This window comes from Nuphar pumila, chromosome 5 (genome assembly GCF_984573655.1).
Source record: "Nuphar pumila chromosome 5, dmNupPumi1.hap1.1, whole genome shotgun sequence".
Taxonomy (NCBI): domain Eukaryota; kingdom Viridiplantae; phylum Streptophyta; class Magnoliopsida; order Nymphaeales; family Nymphaeaceae; genus Nuphar; species Nuphar pumila.
Window position 1 is genome coordinate 102,866,014 of NC_143253.1, and position 22,639 is coordinate 102,888,652.

Consider the following 22,639-nt stretch of genomic DNA (forward strand, 5'->3'; position numbering starts at 1 on the left):
CAATGTGTGGGTCGTGTGATGCCGCTGGTCTGATTTGATTCTCTGTGTTGTCGACACAGATTTTTACATAAAAAAACCTATATTGGAACCAGGTGTGTATTAATTTTTTTTTTTGTGAGATCTGGTCCAGATCTGTTATCAGATCTGAGGAGCATCGTGAGAGTGTTTTCTGCTGTCGTAATGGGTGTGGCAGCTGATAACGGATGTATTTCCGTGTGGCTGTGTGATCGAGATGTGCTGCATCTGGGATTTGTTTACGCCATTTGGGATAGAGATCTGCTGCTGCTGTGATCTGTTTATCGTGTCCTTGTCGTGATTTTTTTTTCATCCTGTTTTTAGCTGTCGTGATTTCCAGCATAAGCCAATATGTGTTCAACATCTGCTGTCGTGATTTCAGCATCTCGTGATACCGTGATTCCTGCTGGGTATATTTTCTGCTGTCGTGATATTTTTATATGAAAGACGCATATTAGTTTTGGTACCAGATATGCTGTCTTGAAATTTATTTTTCCAGAAGTTCTGTCGTGGAAACAGCAAGATTGTTTCTTTGCTGTGTTGGAAAAATATCATGCTTATGTGAAATTTTTTATGATTGTCGAGGGATTCTGTGTTGAAGTATAGATGATGGTCGTCGGTTCTGGCTGATGAGTGATCGTCACATACGCTATCGTATGTGCTGTATTGTGGGAACCTTGTCTTTTGAAGTGGGATTCTGTGTTGGGCACTGTGCACTCTAAGTCGTGTTGGATGTGTGATCTTGATTTACAACCTATGGCCATCTTTGGTTGAGGTGGAAGGTTTTGGTCAAGTTTCTTTAAAATTATATTTGAAGTTTGGATCTGAACAGTCGAAGGTTGTGTTTCTCAGATTTCATTGGTGAAGTCAAACCTTGATATAGTCGGGCTTGTAGTTGATTGTGGGTATGCGCGTGTGGTTGCTCCTGCATTTTGTGAATCAAGCCCATTAGTTTATATTATGGCTCAAGTGGTTAAATCAGATGCAGATTCCTCCAATGATTGTGTAACTCTTAGCAGGGCTGAATATGACGAGCTCCTTGCTTTACGATCATCCAATTCGAAGTCTTCTGTTGCAGAAGTTGTGTGCTCGGCAGGTAATGGCCAATCAGCTCAAGGTGGTAGGTGGGTCATTGATTCTGGAGCCTCTGGTCACTTGTGCGGAAACTCGAGCAACTTTTTGAGTTTAAAACCTGTGTCAGGTCAAAAAGGGGTACGTCTTGCTGATGGTAGCTCTTCCCCAATTGTAGGGCAGGGAAACATGTCTATTACCCCTACTCTTCAATTGTCGCATGTTCTTCGTGCTCCTTCGTTTCCACAGAATTTATTATCTGTCAGTCGAATGACAAAAGAGTTGAATTGTAGAGTGATTTTTTATCGTATGGGATGCACCTTTCAGGACTTGCTGACGGGGAGAAGGATTGGTGGTGGCTATGAGGAAGGTGGTCTGTATTACCTACACCAACCAGAGGTTTCGGCCTATTCTGTTGTTACATCATCCTCAAGTCCTCTATTGTGGCATCATCGTTTAGGTCACCTTCCAGTGACAAAACTTCGTCGAGTCATTCCTCATATACCTCCCTCAGTTTCTTTTCAGTATGAAACATGTCAATTGGGAAAACATTGTCGAAGCTCTTTTCCCTCCAGTCAGAGTCCATCAAGTCAAGGATTGTTTGATCTTCTTCATGTAGATGTGTGGGGTCCGAGTAGGATTCCGAATAGGTCTCAGTGTCGTTATTATCTAGTTATTGTTGATGACTTCTCAAGACTATCGTGGGTGTTCCTGTTAAAAGATCGGTCTCAAGGTCCTGTCATTCTTAAATCTTTAATTGCAGAGATAAAAACTCAATTTGACATATGTGTTAAAATTGTTCGCACTGATAATGTTCTTGAGTTCAAATCCAAAGACTTACTTCAATTCTACTCTGTTAATGGGATTCAACCTCAGTTTACATGTCCACATACCTCCCAGCAAAATGGGGTGGCTGAGAGGAAACATAGACAAATCCTTAATGTTGCTCCATCCAGAGGCTCCTCTCTTTCCTATCCCCCCTAAAGTTTTTGGATGTGTGTGTTTTGTGCATAAGCTGGGTCCTGATCGAGACAAACTTGCTGCGCAGTCTATTAAATGTGTTTTCCTTGGGTATCCTAAGAACCAAAAAGGATATCGTTGCTATGACCCTATATCTCATAAAGAGTATGTCAGTGCGGACGTTACCTTCTTTGAGTCTATTCCTTATTTTTCGAGTACTACTCTAAGGTTACAAGAGAGTCAGGGTGATGTTTTTCCTCTGCCAATTCCCCCTTTTCCTTTAGAGTCGTTCGCTCCAAAGCCTGTGGCTCCATCCTCTGGGGAGTCTCGATATAGAAACCCTCCTATAGTGTATACTCACAAGTTACCACCTACCTCCATGCCCCCATTATCTCCTTCTCCTGAGGCAAGTATCTCTGAGCATACTGAAGTTTCTGCTATTGATGAGGATCTTCCTATTGCTCTGCGAAAAGGGAAAAGACAGTGCACCCTTCATCCCATTTCTCAGTTTGTTTCTGAAGTTAATCTTGGGGCTTCTATGAAGAATTTTATCTCGGCTTTGTCTGTCTCCTTTGTTCCGCTTCATCACAGTCAGGCTCTATTCGACCCCAAATGGATGCAGGCTATGCAGGATGAGATGGATGCCCTAAGTTCTAGGGGCACTTGGGATTTGGTTAATCCTCCAACTGATGCAGATATTATTGGTTGCAAATGGGTATATACCATTAAATATAACTCGAATGGGTCAATTAAACGGTACAAAGCCCGGTTGGTTGCAAAAGGGTATACTCAGACTTATGGTGTTGACTTTTTTGAAACTTTCTCTCCAGTTGTTCGTCTTGGCACTATTCGTCTTGTTCTTTCTGTTGCTGTGCACCATGGATGACCCTTGTTTCAATTGGATGTCAAGAATGCCTTTTTGTATGGGGATTTGCATGAAACTGTCTACATGCAACAACCCCCAGGCTTCGAGGTTCAAGGGGAGTGTAAGAAGGTGTGCAAGTTGAAGAAGGCTATTTATGGCCTGAAGCAGAGTCCAAGGGCATGGTTTCACAAATTATTTGAGGTAATGTCGAGTTTTGGCTTTGTCAGGTCAGCTTCAGATCACTCCTTGTTCATCAAGAAAACCAGTGCAGGAATTGTTGTTATGGTGGTATATGTCGATGACATCATATTAACAGGGAGCAGTGCCCAAGATATCTCTGCCACAAAAGATCATCTTCAGAAACACTTTGTTACTAAAGATCTTGGTCATCTTCGATATTTTCTGGGTATCGAAGTTGCACGAAACAAAGAGGGCCTAGTGTTGTCTCAAAGAAAGTATGTGTTGGACTTATTAAAAGAGACTGGAATGCTAGGAGCCAAGCCAGCTAATATTCCAATGGATCCCAAAACTCACATGTTCGATGAGAAGTCTGAGTATGTGGACAGTGTCAGCTTTAGATCCTTGGTGGGTAAGTTGCTATATGTGACTGTTACTAGACCCGACATTTCATTAGCTGTGAGTAAAATCAGTCAGTTCATGGACAAACCTACAAAAGTTCACTGGGATGCAGCTATGATGGTTATTCGGTACTTAAAGGCATCTCCTGGTAAAGGACTGTTATTTAAACGAAATTCATCTTTGGACGTCGTTGCTTACACTGACGCAGATTATGCAGGATCTGTTGAAGATAGGAAGTCAACATATGGATTTTGTGTGTTTGTGGGATGAAATCTTATTACCTGGAGGAGTAAGAAACAAACCGTTGTAGCCAGGTCGAGTGCTGAATCTGAATACCGAGCAATGGCCCAGACTGCAGCTGAGATTATGTGGGTAAAATCAGTCTTGACCGAGCTTCAGGAGAAAGTATCCCTACCTATGTTGATGATGTGTGACAATAGAGCTGCAAGATATATTGCCAACAATCCAGTGTTTCATGAAAGGACTAAACATATTGAAGTTGACTGTCACTATGTTCGCGACTTGGTTCAGGCTGGGTATATCTGCACCGATCATGTATCTTTCGAAGATCAAGTAGCTGATGTTTTTACCAAAGCCCTGGCAAGACCAAATTTCTCAAAGTGTTGTGACAAGCTGAGCATGATTGATATCTATGATCCAGCTTGAGGGGGAGTGTTGAGACTAAGAGGTTTTTAGTAAATAAGTTTTTCTAAGCTAGAGGTTATTAGAATCTTATTCTTTAATGAGGGACATGGGTGTAATTTTGTTCCTTGGACTATCTCTATTTAATATAGAGATCAGCCCTAATTAAGTGAAAAAAATACAACTTCTTTCTCTGCTGCCGTCCCTCTCTCTCTCTCTCTCCCTTTCTCTCATCTCTCTCTCTCTCTGTCACTTCCTCTCTCTACCTGTGTTGCTGTGCATCTCTCCCTACTTACAACAGTTAAACTGTTAAAACTTCAAAATTATATATATATATATAATTTTTTTTTACATTTTTGCCCCTGCCGCACCCCCGCACCCGGGTTTTTTGGAAGTGCCGCATCCCCGCACCCGCACCCGCACCCATGTGACATAGATGGTAACAAACCCACTAGCTTCTGCTATCACCATCTCCAAAAATGAACAAATAGATATATATGTTTAACACATGGCCTATCAGAAATTAAGTCATCGATCTCCATGACAAAGTTAACAGCTAATCCTCCTTGGAGCAGCTTCGAGTAGATTTTTTCACTTGTAGGTTCCTTCAGTTTACAACTGTTAAAGCATGGCAAATTTAAGGTAATATGTGGGATCTTCAAGACACCCAAAATCACCACAATCTGACACCCTATTGAAAGGTATGACTTGAAGAAATCAAATGCAAGAATTCCATCATTTTGAACAATTGACAAGGTGTAAGTGCTTGCTATGAATGTCCGTAAGTACGGCAAGGGGTACGTTCAAATCCCATGGGTGTCACCCCTTGCGCAAACCGTGACTCCCTGGGGGCAATGGTTAAGCCCACAGAGTATTGCGCTGCCAGGACAGCGACCCTAAGTACGCCAGGCAAAGCCAGTGCGGCTAGGTCTCTAATCCTGGGGGTGGTTTCTCCGTGTAAATATAAAAAAAAAAGTGCTGGCTAAGAACCTCATGAATTAGATCAATTGGGACAATTCACAAGGCAAAATTAATGCTTGTGAGGAACCTCCGTAGCAATCCTGCTACTTAAGCTTTTACAGTTTTGCAATTTAAGGAAGAAGAAAGCTATTTCTATCAGCTTTCCAAGTAGCAAGCATTCCTTTTGTGGCCTTGATGAATAAATCAGAGATTAGCATTCCAAGTCGACACTCAATGGAGTGAAGGACCCACAGATTGTGACTCTAATATGCCAATTTGAAAGAAAAATGAAAGAACAACAAGAACTCTTAAGCTCATAATAAATTAAAATGATGGAAAAAACTAACACATTGATTTGAAGAACGATAGAAAAAACTCTGATCCATTAATCTGAAGAATGAAATTGTTGTAAAAGACTGAAATTTAAACTGGTGAGCAAAGCAAGAGACAGGAAACTATGTCCCAGATAACATCCAAAACAGCAAACCTCAAAGGCTGACCATGGCAGATAAAAGAGGAAGAAAAGTATAAAAAATATATTAAATGAGAAGTCATCCACTTCCTGGGATATGGATCCAACAAAAGGTAATAAATTTGAAAGTCATGGTATGGCTTCAGGTTAACTTTCACACTAATAACAGGAGTTTAAGAAAAAGAAACAAATGAATGCAGTGAGAAATAAAGAAGAAAATGATTGTCTGGTACTAACACGGTGGTAAAAATTTGAACGAAATATTGTGCTTCGACCTGTAAAGTTATAGAAATCTTTTGCAAAGTAATTACCTCAACCATTCTAGTTATTTCCTTTAACCCATGCCACTGGCCAATGAAACTACCACAAGGCAAAGCCACAATGTTTGCTTTTACTTTCATGTATTTTCAAGTGAGTGTATCACTAGTCAATGAAGAACCCAATCTTAGGAGTGGAACCATAAACTTTCTTATCAAATGTCAAACTAACTTGAGCTTTTGAATACTATGAACAGCAAAAGACCAAGAGAGGAAACATAAAAGACACCACAAATATTAGTAAGAAAAAGTCTCAGAAGTCCATAAGTGGTCAATAACAACAAATTTTTTTCAGGCTCTCCAGAGTCCAAGACCAAGGAAAAAGGTTAAAGGAACAGTAACAGGTTAAATGTTTGTTGAGAGATAACATACCTTTGCAAATTTTCCATGAAACACAGAAAGTGCTAGTCTCCAAAATGCTGGGATGTGATGGATAACTACAGCAGTTAAATGCCGGATATATCTTCCTCTAAGGGTATCCACTTCATCCCCAGCTAACTCTACAGGTTGAGCATCCAATGATGTAGGAATATCCCCCAGGAGAATAGACAAGTCTATTGATGACTGAAAATAAAGTTGAAAAGAAGTACCAGTCAGACTCAGCAGTATATTGAAATATCGATTCACTTTCAACTCAAATTTATTATATAAGAGATGATAAAATATTTATGCGCAGGTGGATGTGAGAATATCTCTATGCATGTCCACCAGCATCCAATGTGCATTTCTGTGTCTGAATATGACAACACATTAGACAAGCACAAACATGATACACAGAAAGAAAATACTTACAGACTTATTTGAATTTTGTTGGATTTGCCGCCATCTTACATCCAAGAGAACCTTGTCATGTATCTGTAAATGTAAAGCTTCCATTCGATGTTCATGATCCAAAGTGCATCTTTCAAGCAAGCCTCGTATCCTGCGATTCTGTCCAAACAAAAGATAAAGAAGACTGACAGGCAAATGAAACAGCCAATGCAATGCAAGAGATGATACAGCTATGAGATTTCCAAGACATCCAAGTACACATACTGATAGTTAAATTGCTAACCTGTATGTTAAGATAATGCCATACAGGATCTGAATCAGGTTCCAACTCCAACAAAAGTCTGACTGTGTTCTCAAGCTAACATTAACAAAATGGCAGAAGTCATTAGAAAGGAGGAGATACAGACTTGGTACATCTATTTGAATTTAAGGGGTTGAAAGTTAAATTAGAATTACCAGGTCAATTACAAGAATTATCTAATAGTCGGACAGAAACCACATGCAGCCATTTAAACTAAAATCAGAAACACCAAAATATAGCTCCCAATTCATTTTAAAACTGAAAGTGGGTTTGCTAATACAAGCCAAATACATCCATTGATACCAAGATCAACTTTCTGTGTGTTTGCACACGCATGTGTATGACTATTTTATGGCTAATTTTCTGAATTTAGCATTCGATACTGTAGATAGATAAAATGAAAAAGGGAGTGAAATAAATAAAACTTCAAGAATACGTATCCAGCTTTTATGTTAGATGGATAATCCATTTCAAATTTCCATAAGAGAAGATACCACACCTTATAATGAAGCCTTTTAAAACCAGCATGCATGATAACAGAATAAAATAAGGGTTGAACTTACATCTGACAGGGCAATCTGAGGGTCTTCCATTGACTTATAAAGCTTGCCCTTGAACTCATGCATTACTTTTTCGACCTCCTCAAGAACACGTTTCAGCATACCAGCCTGAAAGTAAATGTGTTATATAGCCATGAAGAGACAATTTAGTGTTACTCATTTGGATGTCCAAATCCACCAGCTGATTTAAAAGCTGGATTAACTACAAAACATGCAGACTTTAAAATATTCATTGGAATGGAAAACAAAAATACCTCAATAAATTTCTATTGTACAGTTTATGTAACTGAAAAGCTGTCAACAATCCAAGTGCCAGACAGGTCAATAACACCTGCCAGAATATGCACTTTTTTTCCCTAAAAATTGTCAAGATATGCTACTTCAACCAAAAGCTACTTCGACCTAAAAATCTCTTTTTCTGAAGACACCAACTCCAACTTCAACTACAACCAACACAGTTTTACATTGCCACCAAACCTAAAAAGTAAGAAACAGCAACATCTTAATGTCAGAAGGCCTTTAAGAGACCATTGCAAGACCACATGTATCTCACAATTCAAAAGCCTTCAGCAACTTAAGGTGCACTGCAGTATATCATGTCCATGGCCACCCCAACACCTTGTGTAGCATGCAGTCCATGTGTGGCTCTCTAACACTATAGCTAAGCCATACATGGCTACCAGACCTCATGCGCCCTTGTGCTATCCCAGACAGTGTTGTAGCATAATTATGCATGTCCAATTAGTGATGATATCCTCTTGTACTCATGCAAACCATCCAACATAAGGGGCCTTTGTGTGCACCTGTTCATTCAAGCATCATCACCTAACTTGCAGGTTTCTTTTGCTTCTTATTGTGTTTATTTCTTGTTGCAGTATGGGTGAAAATAGACTGGATTCAGGCCAGATCACACCAGATCATAATCCATATCTGAATAGTAGATCTGAATTCAAATCCGGATCTGAATCAAATATGATAAGGGAAGGTTGAATCCAGATCCAAAGCATATATTCTAATACTGGTTCCGACAAAAAAGAATAAAAACTGGATGTTACATGTAAAAATGCATTTACATGGATTTTGATTTGAAGCTAAATTAGACTTTGTCATGATTCCTTCCACTCTACAAATTGTGCAATAGCACCATTGCCAAAGGTAAAATTTATTACTTTCATTCTAGTCCTAAAAATCGGCTAAATATTTCAGAAGTGTATCATGTTCTTCCCCTAGCCATGAACTTGATCACTGTTGAATAATAACTTGTCATTAACTTTTTGTTATTTTGGTGGTTGTCTTATGCAGAATCAGCAATAAGGAAGGAAGATTGAGATTCAACATAAGAGAGGATACCTGTGTCATCTCAATCATTAGGCTTGAAACCTCAGCTTTTGTCTTTTGTTTTGCTACTACATTAGACCCTTTAGTTTCATGGCATCAACATCTCGGGCATGTGCCTAGTTCTAGGGTTCAAAACTTTTGCCTTCTGGTGATGTTGATGAGTCAAAGATTGTAGTGTCAGACCTTATTAAAACAATGTGAAAGTTCTAAGTTGGTTAAGAACCATACACTGCCTTTAAGGATCAGTAGTACACAGTCCTTACATACTTCTGATTTTATACATTCAGATGCATGGCCACATGGGGATCCTAAAGCAGAATTTACCCATTTTATTACGTTTATTATTTTTTTTCATTGATTGTTGTAAAACATATACATGGATTTAGTTTTTGAAAATTTATAATGAGCCCTTTGACATGACAAGAACATGATTCTCAACTCGTTTGAAAACTCACCTTTCAAATTCAGGAGGAAAGTATCTCAATGTCCTGATGCAGCAATATCTTATTGAAAAAGGTATTGAACATTAAAAAACTTGCCCATACACTCCAAAGGAAAACGGAAAACAGAGTGATAGAATGCAAGAATGAATATACTTTAGAGACTACACTGTTAATTTGTATAGATATTATACATATATATATATATTAATATGTATATACATTATATATGTATATACGCATTGATATACATATGTATATAGAGAGATTGTATATAGGAGATTTATGTATTTCTTTTTCTTTTCATTTTGTATTTGTAATAGGTTATGCCCAGTAGGGGCATTTCTGTCTTTTCTATCTTCATTTTTATATTTGTAATAGGGCATGCCCATTAGGGGCATTTTTGTAGGTTATGCCCATTAGGGGAAAATATATTAGTTAAAAGAGGTCGGGGTAGGCCTAGGAAGACTTGGATGGAGATGATAGGAAAGGATATGAATGCTTTGAACCTCACCGAGGACATGGCGTTGGATAGAAATGATTGGAGGAAAAGGATTCATGTGGAAGACCCAAAATGAATTTCTTTTTTGGTTCATATCGCTGACCCCAATTGTTTTGGGATGAAGGCGTAGTTGTTGTTGTTGTTGTTGTAATCTTTCTAGCTGTTGGGTACTAGACCAACTAGACGTTGGTCTAGCCTTCTTGTCTCTCCTCTCTTCTATATATATGGGATCTCTCCCATATACTATTGTGTGCTTTTCTTAAGCATGTTACAAATGAATAAAATATTATTTTTTTATATTGATTGTATTTTCTTTGTGCTATCGTGAACTATTGTGAGTGTGCCTTTGTGGCCTTGTATTTGCCCATTAACGGCTTGTGTTTTGCCTTAGTGGCCTTGTGCATGTGCACTTTCTTTTATGCTCTTAGTAAGATTATGATTATATCTTTGTTTAGCATTTGATTCTATGGTATCAAAGCCATAGGCTCGTGTGATCTTATTGTACTTGCCCAAAGCTTGTGGTTGCCGAAAGAGGGGGAAGAGGTCTACTTCAAGTGTTGGTCGAGCTTACTTCTCCAAAGATTGCCAAAAAGGAACCTGTGACAGTGTTCTCATTCAAACTCAATGTGATCTCGTTCAAGCTCAACGATTCAAACTACCTCATGTGGGCCGCAACAATGGAGAATCACCTAAAAGGAAAGAAGCTTTAAAGGTACATGAGTGGCACTACTTGTGCACCACAACTCATACTCACAAAGAAAGATGGTGATCAAATTAAGGCGCTTGATAATGATGAACAAGAGAAAGCTCTTAAAGAATATCATGTGAAGATTTTGAAGCCGAAAATGCACAAACTTTGTCTTGGTTCCTAAATAGCATGGAGCTCAAGATTGCTGCAAACATCATTAAATTTAAAAAGGCTTGTGATGCTTGGGTTTTTCCCAAAAGTCTGTTTGTACAAAAAGATTTAGCACAACAATACTTTCTCCAAGAAAAGATTCGGATTACGAGATAAGGAAACAAGAGCGTGAGGGGCTATTATCGAACCCCCCCCCCCCCATTTATAGGATGAGTTGGCCTTACTTGAACCCAAGTGGGAAAGCCCGGCCATTGAAAATGAGGCAAAGCAACTAGAGAAAGAACATCTATTCACTTTTTTTTGGGTTAAGACCTAAGTTTGAGCAAGTAAGGTCCTCAATATTACATAGGACCATTGCTACTTCTCTTGAGGAAGCTCTAGCCGAAGTGTAACATGCAGAAACGCAGCTTGGTATGTCCAAAGGAGGAGAGGAAGTTCTTGTCGTATAAAGACTTGGCAACAACATTAGAACATATAAGCCTCCTCCCTTTGAAAGAAACTACATTGGTGGAGGAAGAAGAATTACATGTCATTTTTGCAATGAACCAGGGCATATCAAACTGGATTGTCCTAAACTCAAGAAGAAGGCAACGATCATTGAAGATTATGAAAAGAGCCTAAAAACTAATCTTGATACTTCAAACACTCACAAGTATATGCTAGCACAAAGTAGCATTCAAGTATCCACACCACAAACGTGAGAACACAAACGTGAGAAAAGCGCTTCAAATGCACTATTTCATTAATTAATATAAGGGAGTAAAAACCCTTTATTGAATTGCATTTACAATGGGATGAAGCCCTTATTTATAGAGGTAACACTAAAGAGAGGGAGTCGTTGGGCTGTACCCAACGGCTCAAATTAGAGTCGTTGGGTACAGTCTGTCCAACGTCTCTTACATTTTGGCAAACTGTGTTAGCTGTACACAGTCTGTTATTAGCAGACTGTGTCAGCTGCACACAGTCTGTCATTTATTGACAGAAAAAACAGTGTCTTACATTTTGGCAGACTGTGTTAGCTGTACACAGTCTGTTATTAGCAGACTGTGTCAGCTGAACATAGTTTGTCATTTATTGACAGAAAAAAAGTAAAAAGAAACAGAAAAATAAGGTAAAAAGTAAAAAATAAAAATAAAAATGTTACAAATATATATGTATGTACTTTATATATATATATATATATACATACTCTTGTATTAAGAAGAGTATATATATGTATATATATATTCAAGTATATACATATATGTATTATTTTCTAACAGTCTCCCTCAAACTTATGGTGAAATCACCGAAAGTTTGTCAAGTAAAAAGTTCAATCTTGGTGAGCACAGTGCCTTGGTGAAGAGAAATCTGCAAGTTGATATTCTGATGTTACATAAGGAAGATCACTAGTTTTCTTTAAATATTCTTCACGAACAAAATGGCAATCCATCTCTATATGCTTAGTTCTTTCATGGAATGTATGATTTCGAGCAATGTATGTGGAGCACTTGTTATCACAACATAATCTTGTAGGATTTTGAAGGTGAATACCCATATCTGAAATTAGTTGTTTGAGCCACACGATTTACATGATAGTAGTTGTCATTGCTCTATATTCTGCTTTTGTAAATGATAGTGACATCTTTTGTTGTTTCTTGTATCTTCATGAAATCAATGATTCACCTAGAAATACACAAAAATCAGTTGTTGAGCGCCTATTATTTGGATCTCCTTCCCAAGCAGCATCAGAGTATGCAATAAGATCTAAGGAGTAAGAAGATAGAAATACTCCCTTATTTATTGTACTTCTGACATATTTAATGATTCTCATGACTGCACTCATATGAGCTGATGTTGGAGCATGTTGAAATTGGCTGGCTATATGTACAGCATGAGCTATGTCAGGTCTTGTAATACTTAGATATATAAGAAATCCCACGAGCTGTCTGAAGGTGGTTGGGTTGTCCAAGGGAACTCCATCATTGGCTCGTATCTTCATTCCAATAGTCTCTGGGTGTCAACAACTTTATCATCTGATAGTCCTGACCTACCAATAATATCTAAAGCAAACTTTGTTTGTGACAATATGTATCCTCTGTTAGAGTAGGATACTTCTATACCAAGAAAGTACGTTAGGAACCCACGATCTGTCATTTCAAAAGAATTTTTCAAAAATTGTTTTACCTTCTTGATTTCTTCTTTGTCACTACCTGTAATCAACATATCATCAACATACAAAAGAAAAATTATAATACCTGCAGAAGAATTCTTGATAAATAAGGATGTATCAGTATAGCATGGTTTAAAACCATATCTTGTAATAACATTGTTAAAAGTATCAAACCAAGCTTTAGGTGCTTGTTTGAGACCATACAATGCATTTTTTAATTTAAGCACTTTACCTGAAGGGATTAAATTAAAAAATAGAAAGTAGTGCATTGGTGGAGTTCGTTGCCCCTTTGGGAAGAGGACTCAAGTTCGAATCCCCCTGTGCACCGGATTTTAACTCCGCCTGTGTAGTTATACACTACCGGTCCCAAGCCCGGATAAAGGAGGAGGGTTGCGGTAGGCCTGTGACAGCCAGCATAAAAACTGTCATATCCTATGAAAATGAACCAATATGAGAATTTCGTTGGGGCGTTCCCTACTGAGCGACGCGCTGTACTCTCTAGGCCCGGAGGCAGTGATAAATGTGCAAGGGTTGCTAGGTCGTCGCCCAGAAGCGACGCGTCACACCGGCGCCCGGGTGTGGTGTCAAATAGGCAAGGGTTCCCTCACTTTGTTGGACGGGTGGGGGTAAAGAAGTTAGTCCAAGACCATAAAATTAGGTTAGCCACTTGGAACATAGGGTCTTTAACTGGTAAGTTGGTAGAGTTAGTAGATGTTATGTGTAGGAGAAAGATTGATATTTTATGTCTTCAAGAGACCAAATGGGTAGGTGAGAAAGCTATAGTGATAGAACCTTGGGGATATAAGATTTGGTATACAGGAATAAATAGGAATAGGAATGGAGTAGGGATTGTTATGAGTCGTCAGTTTATAGATAATGTAGTTGAGGTCCGTAGGAAGGGTGATAGAATTTTACTTATTAAATTAGTATTAGGTACGGATATTATTAATATTATTAGTGTTTATGCACCTCAAGTAGGTTTAGATGATTCCATTAAGCATCAATTTTGGGAAGATTTAGATGGAGTAGTACAAGAGACATCTTATGGAGAAAAGCTTTTCATCGGCGGTGACCTTAATGGATATGTAGGCATTAGTAGGGATGGATTTGAGAATATCCATGGAGGCTATGGTATAGGAGAAAGAAATGAAAGTGGAGAAAGGATTTTAGATTTTTGTTTGTCCTATGATATGATCTTAGCAAACACTTGGTTTAGGAAGAGGGAGTCTCACCTAGTAACATTTAAAAGTGGGGTTAATACGAGTCAGATAGATTTTTTCCTACTTAGAAAGAGAGATAGGGGTTGTTGCATCGATTGTAAGGTTATACCAGGAGAAAGTGTAGCTACACAACATAGAGTCTTAATTTTAGATCTTAGAATTAGACAATGCCGCAAAAGGGATAGACATAGGATAGATCCTAGAATTAAGTGGTGGGCACTGAAAGGAGCTAAACAAGGAATGTTTGTAGAGCAGGTAGTTAAGGAAGTTGATTGGTGTCTCGAGGAGGATTCAGAATCAATGTGGAATAAGATAGCGGGTGGTATGAGAAAAGTAGCTAAGGAGGTATTGGGTGAGTCTAAAGGCGGTGCACCACTAGGTAAGGATACATCATGGTGGAACAAGGATGTCAAATTAGCTATTAAGGTTAAAAGAGAGTGTTATAGAAATCTAAGTAAGAGTCGTGATAATGAGTATTTGGAGAAGTATATGATAGCAAAGAAGGAAGCTAAAAAAGTTGTTCGAAACGCGAGGGCTAACGTATATAAGGAGGTTTATGACAAGTTGGATACCAAAGAAGGCGAGAAGGATATTTATAGGCTTGCAAAGATGAGAGATAGGAAATCGAAGGATTTGGGTATGGTTAGATGTATCAAAGATGAAACGCAAAGGGTTTTAGTCAAAGATGAGGAGATTAAGGAGAGATGGAAAGATTATTTTGATAAGCTATTTAATGATAGTCATGCTCAAGATCTTGGAGACTTCTCCATTCCTTTTCATGAGATAAATCGTGACTTCATGCGCAAGATTCAAAAGAAAGAAATTGCAGAGGCTTTGAAGAAAATGAAATCAAGAAGGGCAGTTGGCCCAGATGGTATACCTATCGAGGCTTGGAAATGCTTGGGAGAGAAAGGTTTAGAATGGTTGACAAATCTTTTTAACTTGATTTGGCGAACAAATAAGATGCCTAATGAGTGGAGGAAGAGTACTTTGGTGCCTTTATATAAGAATAAGGGTGATATACAAGATTGCACAAACTATCGTGGTATAAAACTCATGAGTCATACTATGAAACTTTGGGAGAGGGTGATTGAGTCTAGGTTGAGGAAGGTTGTCATGATATCGGAGAATCAATTTGGTTTTATGCCTGGAAGATCAACTATGGAAGCTATACATCTTCTTAGACAACTTATTGAAAGATATAGAGAGAGGAACAAAGATTTGCATATGGTTTTTATTGATTTAGAGAAGGCATACGATAGAGTACCTAGGGACGTTCTCTGGTGGACAATGATGAAGAAAGGTGTTTCTCTCAAGTACATTAGTATAATTAAAGATATGTATGAAGGAGTAGTAACCAATGTCCGCACTTGTGGAGGGGTGACAACCAATTTTTCGATAACGGTTGGGTTACATCAAGGATCTGCTTTAAGCCCTTTCCTATTTGCGATAGTGATGGATGAGCTTACGAGATTAATTCAAGAAAATGTACCGTGGTGTATGTTGTTTGCTGATGATATTGTTTTGATTGATGAGTCTAGAGCTGGGGTTAATGCTAAGTTAGAATTATGGAGACAGACATTGGAAGCTAGAGGTTTTAAGTTGAGTAAGAGTAAGATTGAATATATGGAATGTCGGTTTAGTAAGCAACGAAGTAGTGATGGGAGTGTAGTGAAGCTTGGTGAGCAAGATATACCGGTGAATGATTATTTCAAATATTTGGGATCCATCATTCAAAAGTATGGAGAAATTGATGGAGATGTAAATCATAGGATAAAGGTTGGGTGGATGAAATGGAAAAGTGCTACTGGAGTGCTGTGCGATCGTAGAATGCCATTGCGGTTGAAGGGAAAGTTTTATAGGACGACTATTAGACCCGCTTTACTATATGGTACGGAATGTTGGGCTGCCAAGAGACATCATATTCAAAAAATGAGTGTAGCTGAGATGCGGATGCTTAGATGGATGTGTGGAAATACAATAAAAGATAAGATTCGGAACGAAGAGATACGTAAGAAGGTAGGTGTTGCACCCATTGAAAATAAGATGCGAGAGAATCGTTTACGGTGGTTTGGACATATTCGGCGAAGGCCTAATGATGCTCCAGTTAGAAGGTTGGAGAAATGGGAAAATATATTAGTTAAAAGAGGTCGGGGTAGGCCTAGGAAGACTTGGATGGAGATGATAGGAAAGGATATGAATGCTTTGAACCTCACCGAGGACATGGCGTTGGATAGAAATGATTGGAGGAAAAGGATTCATGTGGAAGACCCAAAATGAATTTCTTTTTTGGTTCATATCGCTGACCCCAATTGTTTTGGGATGAAGGCGTAGTTGTTGTTGTTTGTTGTTGTACCTGAAGGGATTATCAATCCCGGTGGAGCATCGATATATACTTCCTCATTAAGATTCTCATTCAAAAAGCATTTTTAACATCCATTTGAAATATATTTCAATTTTAAATAGCTAAAATAGCTACAAGCATCCGAACTGTGGTCATCCTAGCAACAGGAGCAAAAGTTTCTTCGTAATCAACTCTGCATTCTTGAGAATATCCTTTGGCAACTAGATTGACTTTATGTCTTTCCAAGGATCCATCACTTTTGGTTTTTAACTTAAAAACCCATCTACAACCTATGGTCTTCTTTCCAATGGGTAAATTTAGGATTTTCCAAGTATTAGCTTCTTTAAGTGCATCTAATTCTATATGCATAGCTTTTATCCACTCGGGTAAATTTCTTGCGTCATTGTAACATAAGGGTTCAAAGTAAGAATGAATAGCTATAAGACAAGCTCTATGTTTAGGAGAGAATGAGTCATAAGACACAAATTTATTTGGGATCCTTGAGGTTTGTTCAAATCTATGAATAGTCGTTTGTTCTGACAGTATTTCTAATGCTTCATGATTACTTTGATTTCCATCTTCATTGATTGCATTTCGATTCCTTCTAGTGCATACTATTGGTTCAACTGTTCTTATATTCTCAATAGGAGGTTCTACACAGATATTTTCATCATTAGACAGCAGTTTAAACAAGAATGAGTAGTCAGAATTTACGTCTTGCAACATGTCTCCTTCAAATCCACTTTCATTTTCAACAAAATTAACATTCCTTGAGACGAGAAGTTTATCATTTTTTATATCATAACATTTAAATCCTTTTTATGTTTCAGAATAACCAATGAACGCATAGGTAATAGCCTTAGAAGACAGTTTGTCTCCTTTATCATTTAAAACATAACATTTGCAACCAAAGATTCTCTAGTCAGGTTCATATTTAAATAAATTTTTAAAGAAAATTTCATTGAACAATGTTTTTGAAGGCATCCTATTTATAAGATATACTGATGTTAACGCAACTTTGGCCCAAAGATTTTTTGAAACATTTTTAAGAATAAGGAGAGTCCTTGTAGTTTTCATAATGTGTCTGTGTTTTCTTTCTGAAATTTCGTTTTGTTGTGGAGTTCTAGGACACGATCTTTGATGTAGAATTCCTTCATTTTCTAAAAATTGTTTAAATTCATTTGACAAATATTCTCCTCCAGAGTCAGTTTGAAAGATTTTGAGTTTACTTTCAAATTGATTTTTAATCATGTTATAGAATGTTTTGAAGAGTGTGAACACATCATATTTAAATTTAAGAAAGTAAATCCAACAATATCTAGTGAAATCATCGATAAACACAACATAGTAGGAGAATCCTCCTTTAGATGTTACGGGTGCAGGACCCCACACATCTGAATGAACTAATTCAAAAGGCATTGTAGAATAAAAAGTTCTTTAACCACATAAGGCAAGGTTGCCATTTTACCAAGTAAATATTCTTTACATTCAAAATTTTCTTTACAAATATTCTTGGTAACAGGTACAAAATTTAATTTCTTTATATTTGGATGCCCAAGTCTATGATGCCAAGTCCGTATATCTTTTGTTTGGACAATGTTACAAAATGATTCATTTGGAATACAAAGGAAATCCATATAATAGAGATCTTCTTGCCTAGAACCTTCCCCAATCAATTTTCCGGACTGGCGATCCTGCACCCAACATTTATTTGATGAGAAAATGACATCACATCCATGATCCGAGATTTACGAAAGTGAAAGTAGGTTAAGATGAAGTTTAGGTATAAATCTTATTTTAGAAATATAAAATTTGCTATGTTTTGACAACTTATTTTTAAAAGTTTCAATACTTCTATTTCTAAGGCAGTACCATCAGCAGTGGAAACAAAAGATGTTTTTGAATTAGATTGACATTCGAATAATATAGTCTTATGTAGAGTCATGTGAAAAGAAGCTCCTGAATCAAGGAGCCAAGAGCACATACCAGGAGTGGATGATGATGCAATGGCTGCTCCTGAGGTAGATCCTTTAAGCGATGGTTGCAATGCCTCCGTCAGTTGAGATAAAGATTTGGTGAAGTCCTTGAGATTCAAAGTCTTCTCATCTTGTTTTGATGGTATAGCGGCAACACGTTTTTCTTGAAGCCTATATTTGTATTTAGGACATTGAGGCCTAATGTGACAGGGCTCATTACAGTTATGACAAATGATTTTTTATTCTCCTCTTTTTCTATTAAAGTGAGGCGGTTTATATGGCTTAATGTAATCTCTTGGTTTTGATGCGGCAAGAGCATAGTCCTCTTCTTGACCATTGCTAGAAGTAGCAAGAATACTAACATTTTTACTCATGTTTAGCCTAGTTTTTTCTCTACTAAGTTTAGTGAGAATCTCATGAATAGGAGGAAGTGATGAAGATGATAGCAAGGAGGCCCTTGTTTGTTCAAATTCGGGTCTCAAACCATAGAGGAAGGCGAAGAGTTTATCTTCTTCAACTTGAATTCTTCGCATTTCTATACACTTACCTTCCCATTTGGGTTCAAATTGGGCAAATTGGGTCCAAATGGAAGATAATTCCATAAAGTAAACTCTTTCATTTTTATCTCCTTCTTTGATATTTCTAACATTTTCTTAGAGATAATATTTGTGGGCCATATCTTTTTCGGTAAACATACCTTTAAGATATTCTCAGGCTTCATTTGCCTTTTTATAACATAATAGATTTGAGGCAATTTTTGTCTCAACTCCACTTAGCATCCATGAAAGAATTTTTGTGTTTCTCGTTTCCCATTCATCCAATTTCTTATAGTATTATTCCATGGCTTTATTTCTTTCTTCAAGACTAATCTCAACCCCATTTTCACCTAATGAAATTTTGAGAGTGGGTTTAATAATAGTACCTCTTACGAATCCCCACAAACCTTGACCTTTGATGAACGTCTCCAAGTGTCCCGCCCAAATGTTATAGTTGCTCCCTTCAAGTTTGAATAGCGGAATAAAGTTGGAATAGATTGTATTGTGTGGAAAAGATTCACCCATAGTGAATTAGAGGAGGAAAAAAAAAAAGGAATCACCACTACGAAGTATAGTAAGCATGCTCTACGAGGTAACCCACCAATGTACCGTTGATCATACACCAAGCTCTTATACCATGAAAAGAGCCCAAAAACTAATCTTGATACTTCAAACACTCACAAGTATATGCTAGCACAAAGTAACATTCAAGCAACCACACCACAAACGTGAGAACACAAACGTAAGAAAAGTGCTTCAAATGCACTATTTCATTAATAAATATAAGGGAGTAAAAACCCTTTATTGAATTGCATTTACAATGCTCTGAAGCCCTTATTTATAGAGATAACACTAAAGAGAGGGAGTCATTGGGCTGTACCCAACGGCTCAAATTAGAGCCGTTGGGTACAGTCCAACGTCTCTTACATTTTGGCAGACTGTGTTAGCTGTACACAGTCTGTTGTCAGCTTCACATAGTCTGTCATTTATTGACAAAAAAAAGTAAGTAAAAAGAAACAGAAAAATAAGGTAAAAAGTAAAAAATAAAGAAAAGAGGTTACAAATATATATGTGTATGTACTTTAAATACGTATTTATATATATATATATACATACTCTTGTATTAAGAAGAGTATATATGTGTATATATATATATATATATTCAAGTATATACATATATGTATTATTTTCTAACAGATTAATCCAAAAAGGGAGATAAGACAAACAAAAAATGACATCTTAAGGATATATCCATCAACCAACTTGTGGAGGCTCTTCAACAATTCCTTAAGTCATCTTCAACCTCATATTTCCGGAGTCGCGGTGTCCACATACTCTATGCCCGATATGTACTCTTGAATACTTGATTTTGGTGCTTCCTTTAATATGACACCCTTAGAGTCTCTTCTATCTAAATGCACTAACTCTTCTTATAACTCTTGTGTTTCAACCGCGGATGGTACCACTTTAGAAATTAAAAGCATTGGGACTTTTAAAAATATTCCAAAAGAACTTCAAGTACCTAAAGTTAAAATTGTTCCCAAACTTAAACAGTTTCCGTTTCTCAAATTTTGGATCATACGTATGAGGTCTCCTTCTCATCTAAAAAGTGTTGGGCGTAGAATCGTCAGTCAAGGAAGCTGATTGGGGAAGGCCATAGGAGGGGAGATATCTACTATATAGATTTTTTTCGTATTCTCAAAGATTTTTTTGTAATTTTGTAAAGGAAAAGGATATTGATTTATGGATGAATTCCCATTGTTAGTTGATTGAATTCCCAAAGTGGGGCGGGGACCTTAAGAGACTCAAAAGACAAAAAATAGTAGTTAGTAATTATCAAGTGAGTGAAGGAAAAATGAACCCGAACTCAAGTATTGGGGAAACTAAAGAAGAGTCTTCTGTGGTAAACCGTAATGAAAGAAGTTCTAATGAACTTTCAAGGAATCCAAGTATTGAAGGATTCCAAATAATGAATGTTCAATGATGGAAAGAATTGTGTGGATGGGCTAGATCGGTACAATTGACAATTCTCACCAGAGGGAAATTTGAATACACAACCAATGAAGCTACCAAGCTGGAAGAGAAAAGTTTTGAATGCAATTTTTAGAGAAAGGAGAATGCACTTGTCACAACATGGTTGCTTCAATCTATGATTCCAAGAATTTCACGAACTTTTATGTATCTATAAACTACGAGGGAAGTATGGGAAGCATTGAAAAAAGCCTACTCTAAGGGAGAAAACATTGCAAAAGAGTATTACTTGTTCAACAAGATCATGAAATGCTGGCAAAGGAATAGGTATAGAGTATTATGCTGAACTGAGAGGATTATGGGATGAGTGTTGTTATTTTGATCAAGTAGATTGTCTAGCATGTACTCAAAAGAGGAATGAGAAGAGAAAAATATTAGACCTTTTACGAGTAGTAGCTACAAAAGCTATCAAGGTCAATCATCTTGGAAGGGAGATTCTTCTTCCATTGGGAACCATGTATCTGTTGCTCTTGAGAGAAGAGGACAGAAGAAAATTGGAACTAGGTAATGAAATGAACATTTAGGGATTGACCCTCCTAGGGGAAACATGTGTTCCTAAAACCTCCTTTGAAAGAGGCAAAGGTAGAGGGAGAGCCTCTATTTGAGGACGAGGACTAATGATGAAAAAGATCAACAAAGATATACACATTTTGGGAAAATAAAGCACACCAAGGAGCAATGTTGGGATATTATTAAGAAACCCAATTTCTTGAAGAATAAAGCCTTTTATTCTACAAGTGTGGACACCTCATCATAGAAGGGTAAGGTTGAAGAGAATGAAGCAATAGCCACCTTGAGAAAGGAACTAGAAGAGTTGGAAATGAAGGTTGGAGAAGGGTTGGCCAACTGCACTCTTCATGGCTCACCATAGCATCTCATGCCTCTCATTCCACCCAAGGTAACAGTGCCACCTCTAGCTTTTCATTTAAGGAATGGATTATTGATTTAGGAGCTATCACATAGTGGGAAGAAGGCACATGATCATTGATTATTTTCCTAATCCTTTAAACAATCTCATTAAACTTGCAGATGGCTCCACTACCCCCATGTTGGGAAGGGTAGTGTCAAGACACCCTAATTTACTGTCATCGGCACTTCATGTTCCATCTTTCCCTATACATCTTTCTTTCAGTTAGCAAGATTCACTGCGAAATCAAGTTCCATTAAGGAGGTCCACCAGGATTTGATATCCTGCTGATAGATATGTTAGTTATGAAAGTTTTAGTTTGGATCATCAAATATTTCTGACTGAAATAAAAAAACAGAATGAACATTTCCTTCAAGCAGCTAATGATAAGAGGTGGATAGAAGCTATGAACGAGGAGATGCAGGCATTACATGAATTTCAGACTTGGGAGGTAGTGAGGAGACCATCTGATAAAAATGTAGTTGCTCCTAAATAGGTTTATAAAATTAAATATAAACCCGATGGATGCATAGAGAGGTATAAGGCTATGCTTGTGGCCAAAGGTTTCACTCAAGACTATAGTCTTCATTATGATAAAACATTCGGTCTGGTAGTTAAAATTGGGACAATCAGATTTATCTTGTCTTTTGCAGTTGAACATGGGTGATCGTTGAGCCAACTAGATGTCAAGAATGCCTTCTTGCACAGAGATCTCAAGGAAGAGATTTTTATGGAACAACCTCAAGGCTACAATGAAGGAAACCCGAGTTTGTATGTTTGCAAGTTAAAAATGGTGATATATGGTTTGAAGCAAGCCTCTC

The 22,639-nt window shown here is 37.6% G+C and overlaps 1 protein-coding gene across 1 annotated transcript in view; it reads right to left on the bottom strand.

Annotated features, from left to right (window-relative positions):
• Nucleotides 1-22,639, bottom strand: part of LOC149837956 (exocyst complex component SEC5A-like) — a 117,411-nt gene that overhangs the window by 80,501 nt on the left and 14,271 nt on the right. Inside the window, exons 7-10 of the mRNA XM_090006287.1 lie at nt 7,517-7,621; nt 6,936-7,010; nt 6,674-6,811; nt 6,254-6,445 (exon numbers count right to left, since the gene is read on the bottom strand). Of these exons, the coding sequence (XP_089862413.1) occupies nt 6,254-6,445; nt 6,674-6,811; nt 6,936-7,010; nt 7,517-7,621 (510 nt within the window). The remainder of the gene's footprint in view (nt 1-6,253; nt 6,446-6,673; nt 6,812-6,935; nt 7,011-7,516; nt 7,622-22,639) is intronic.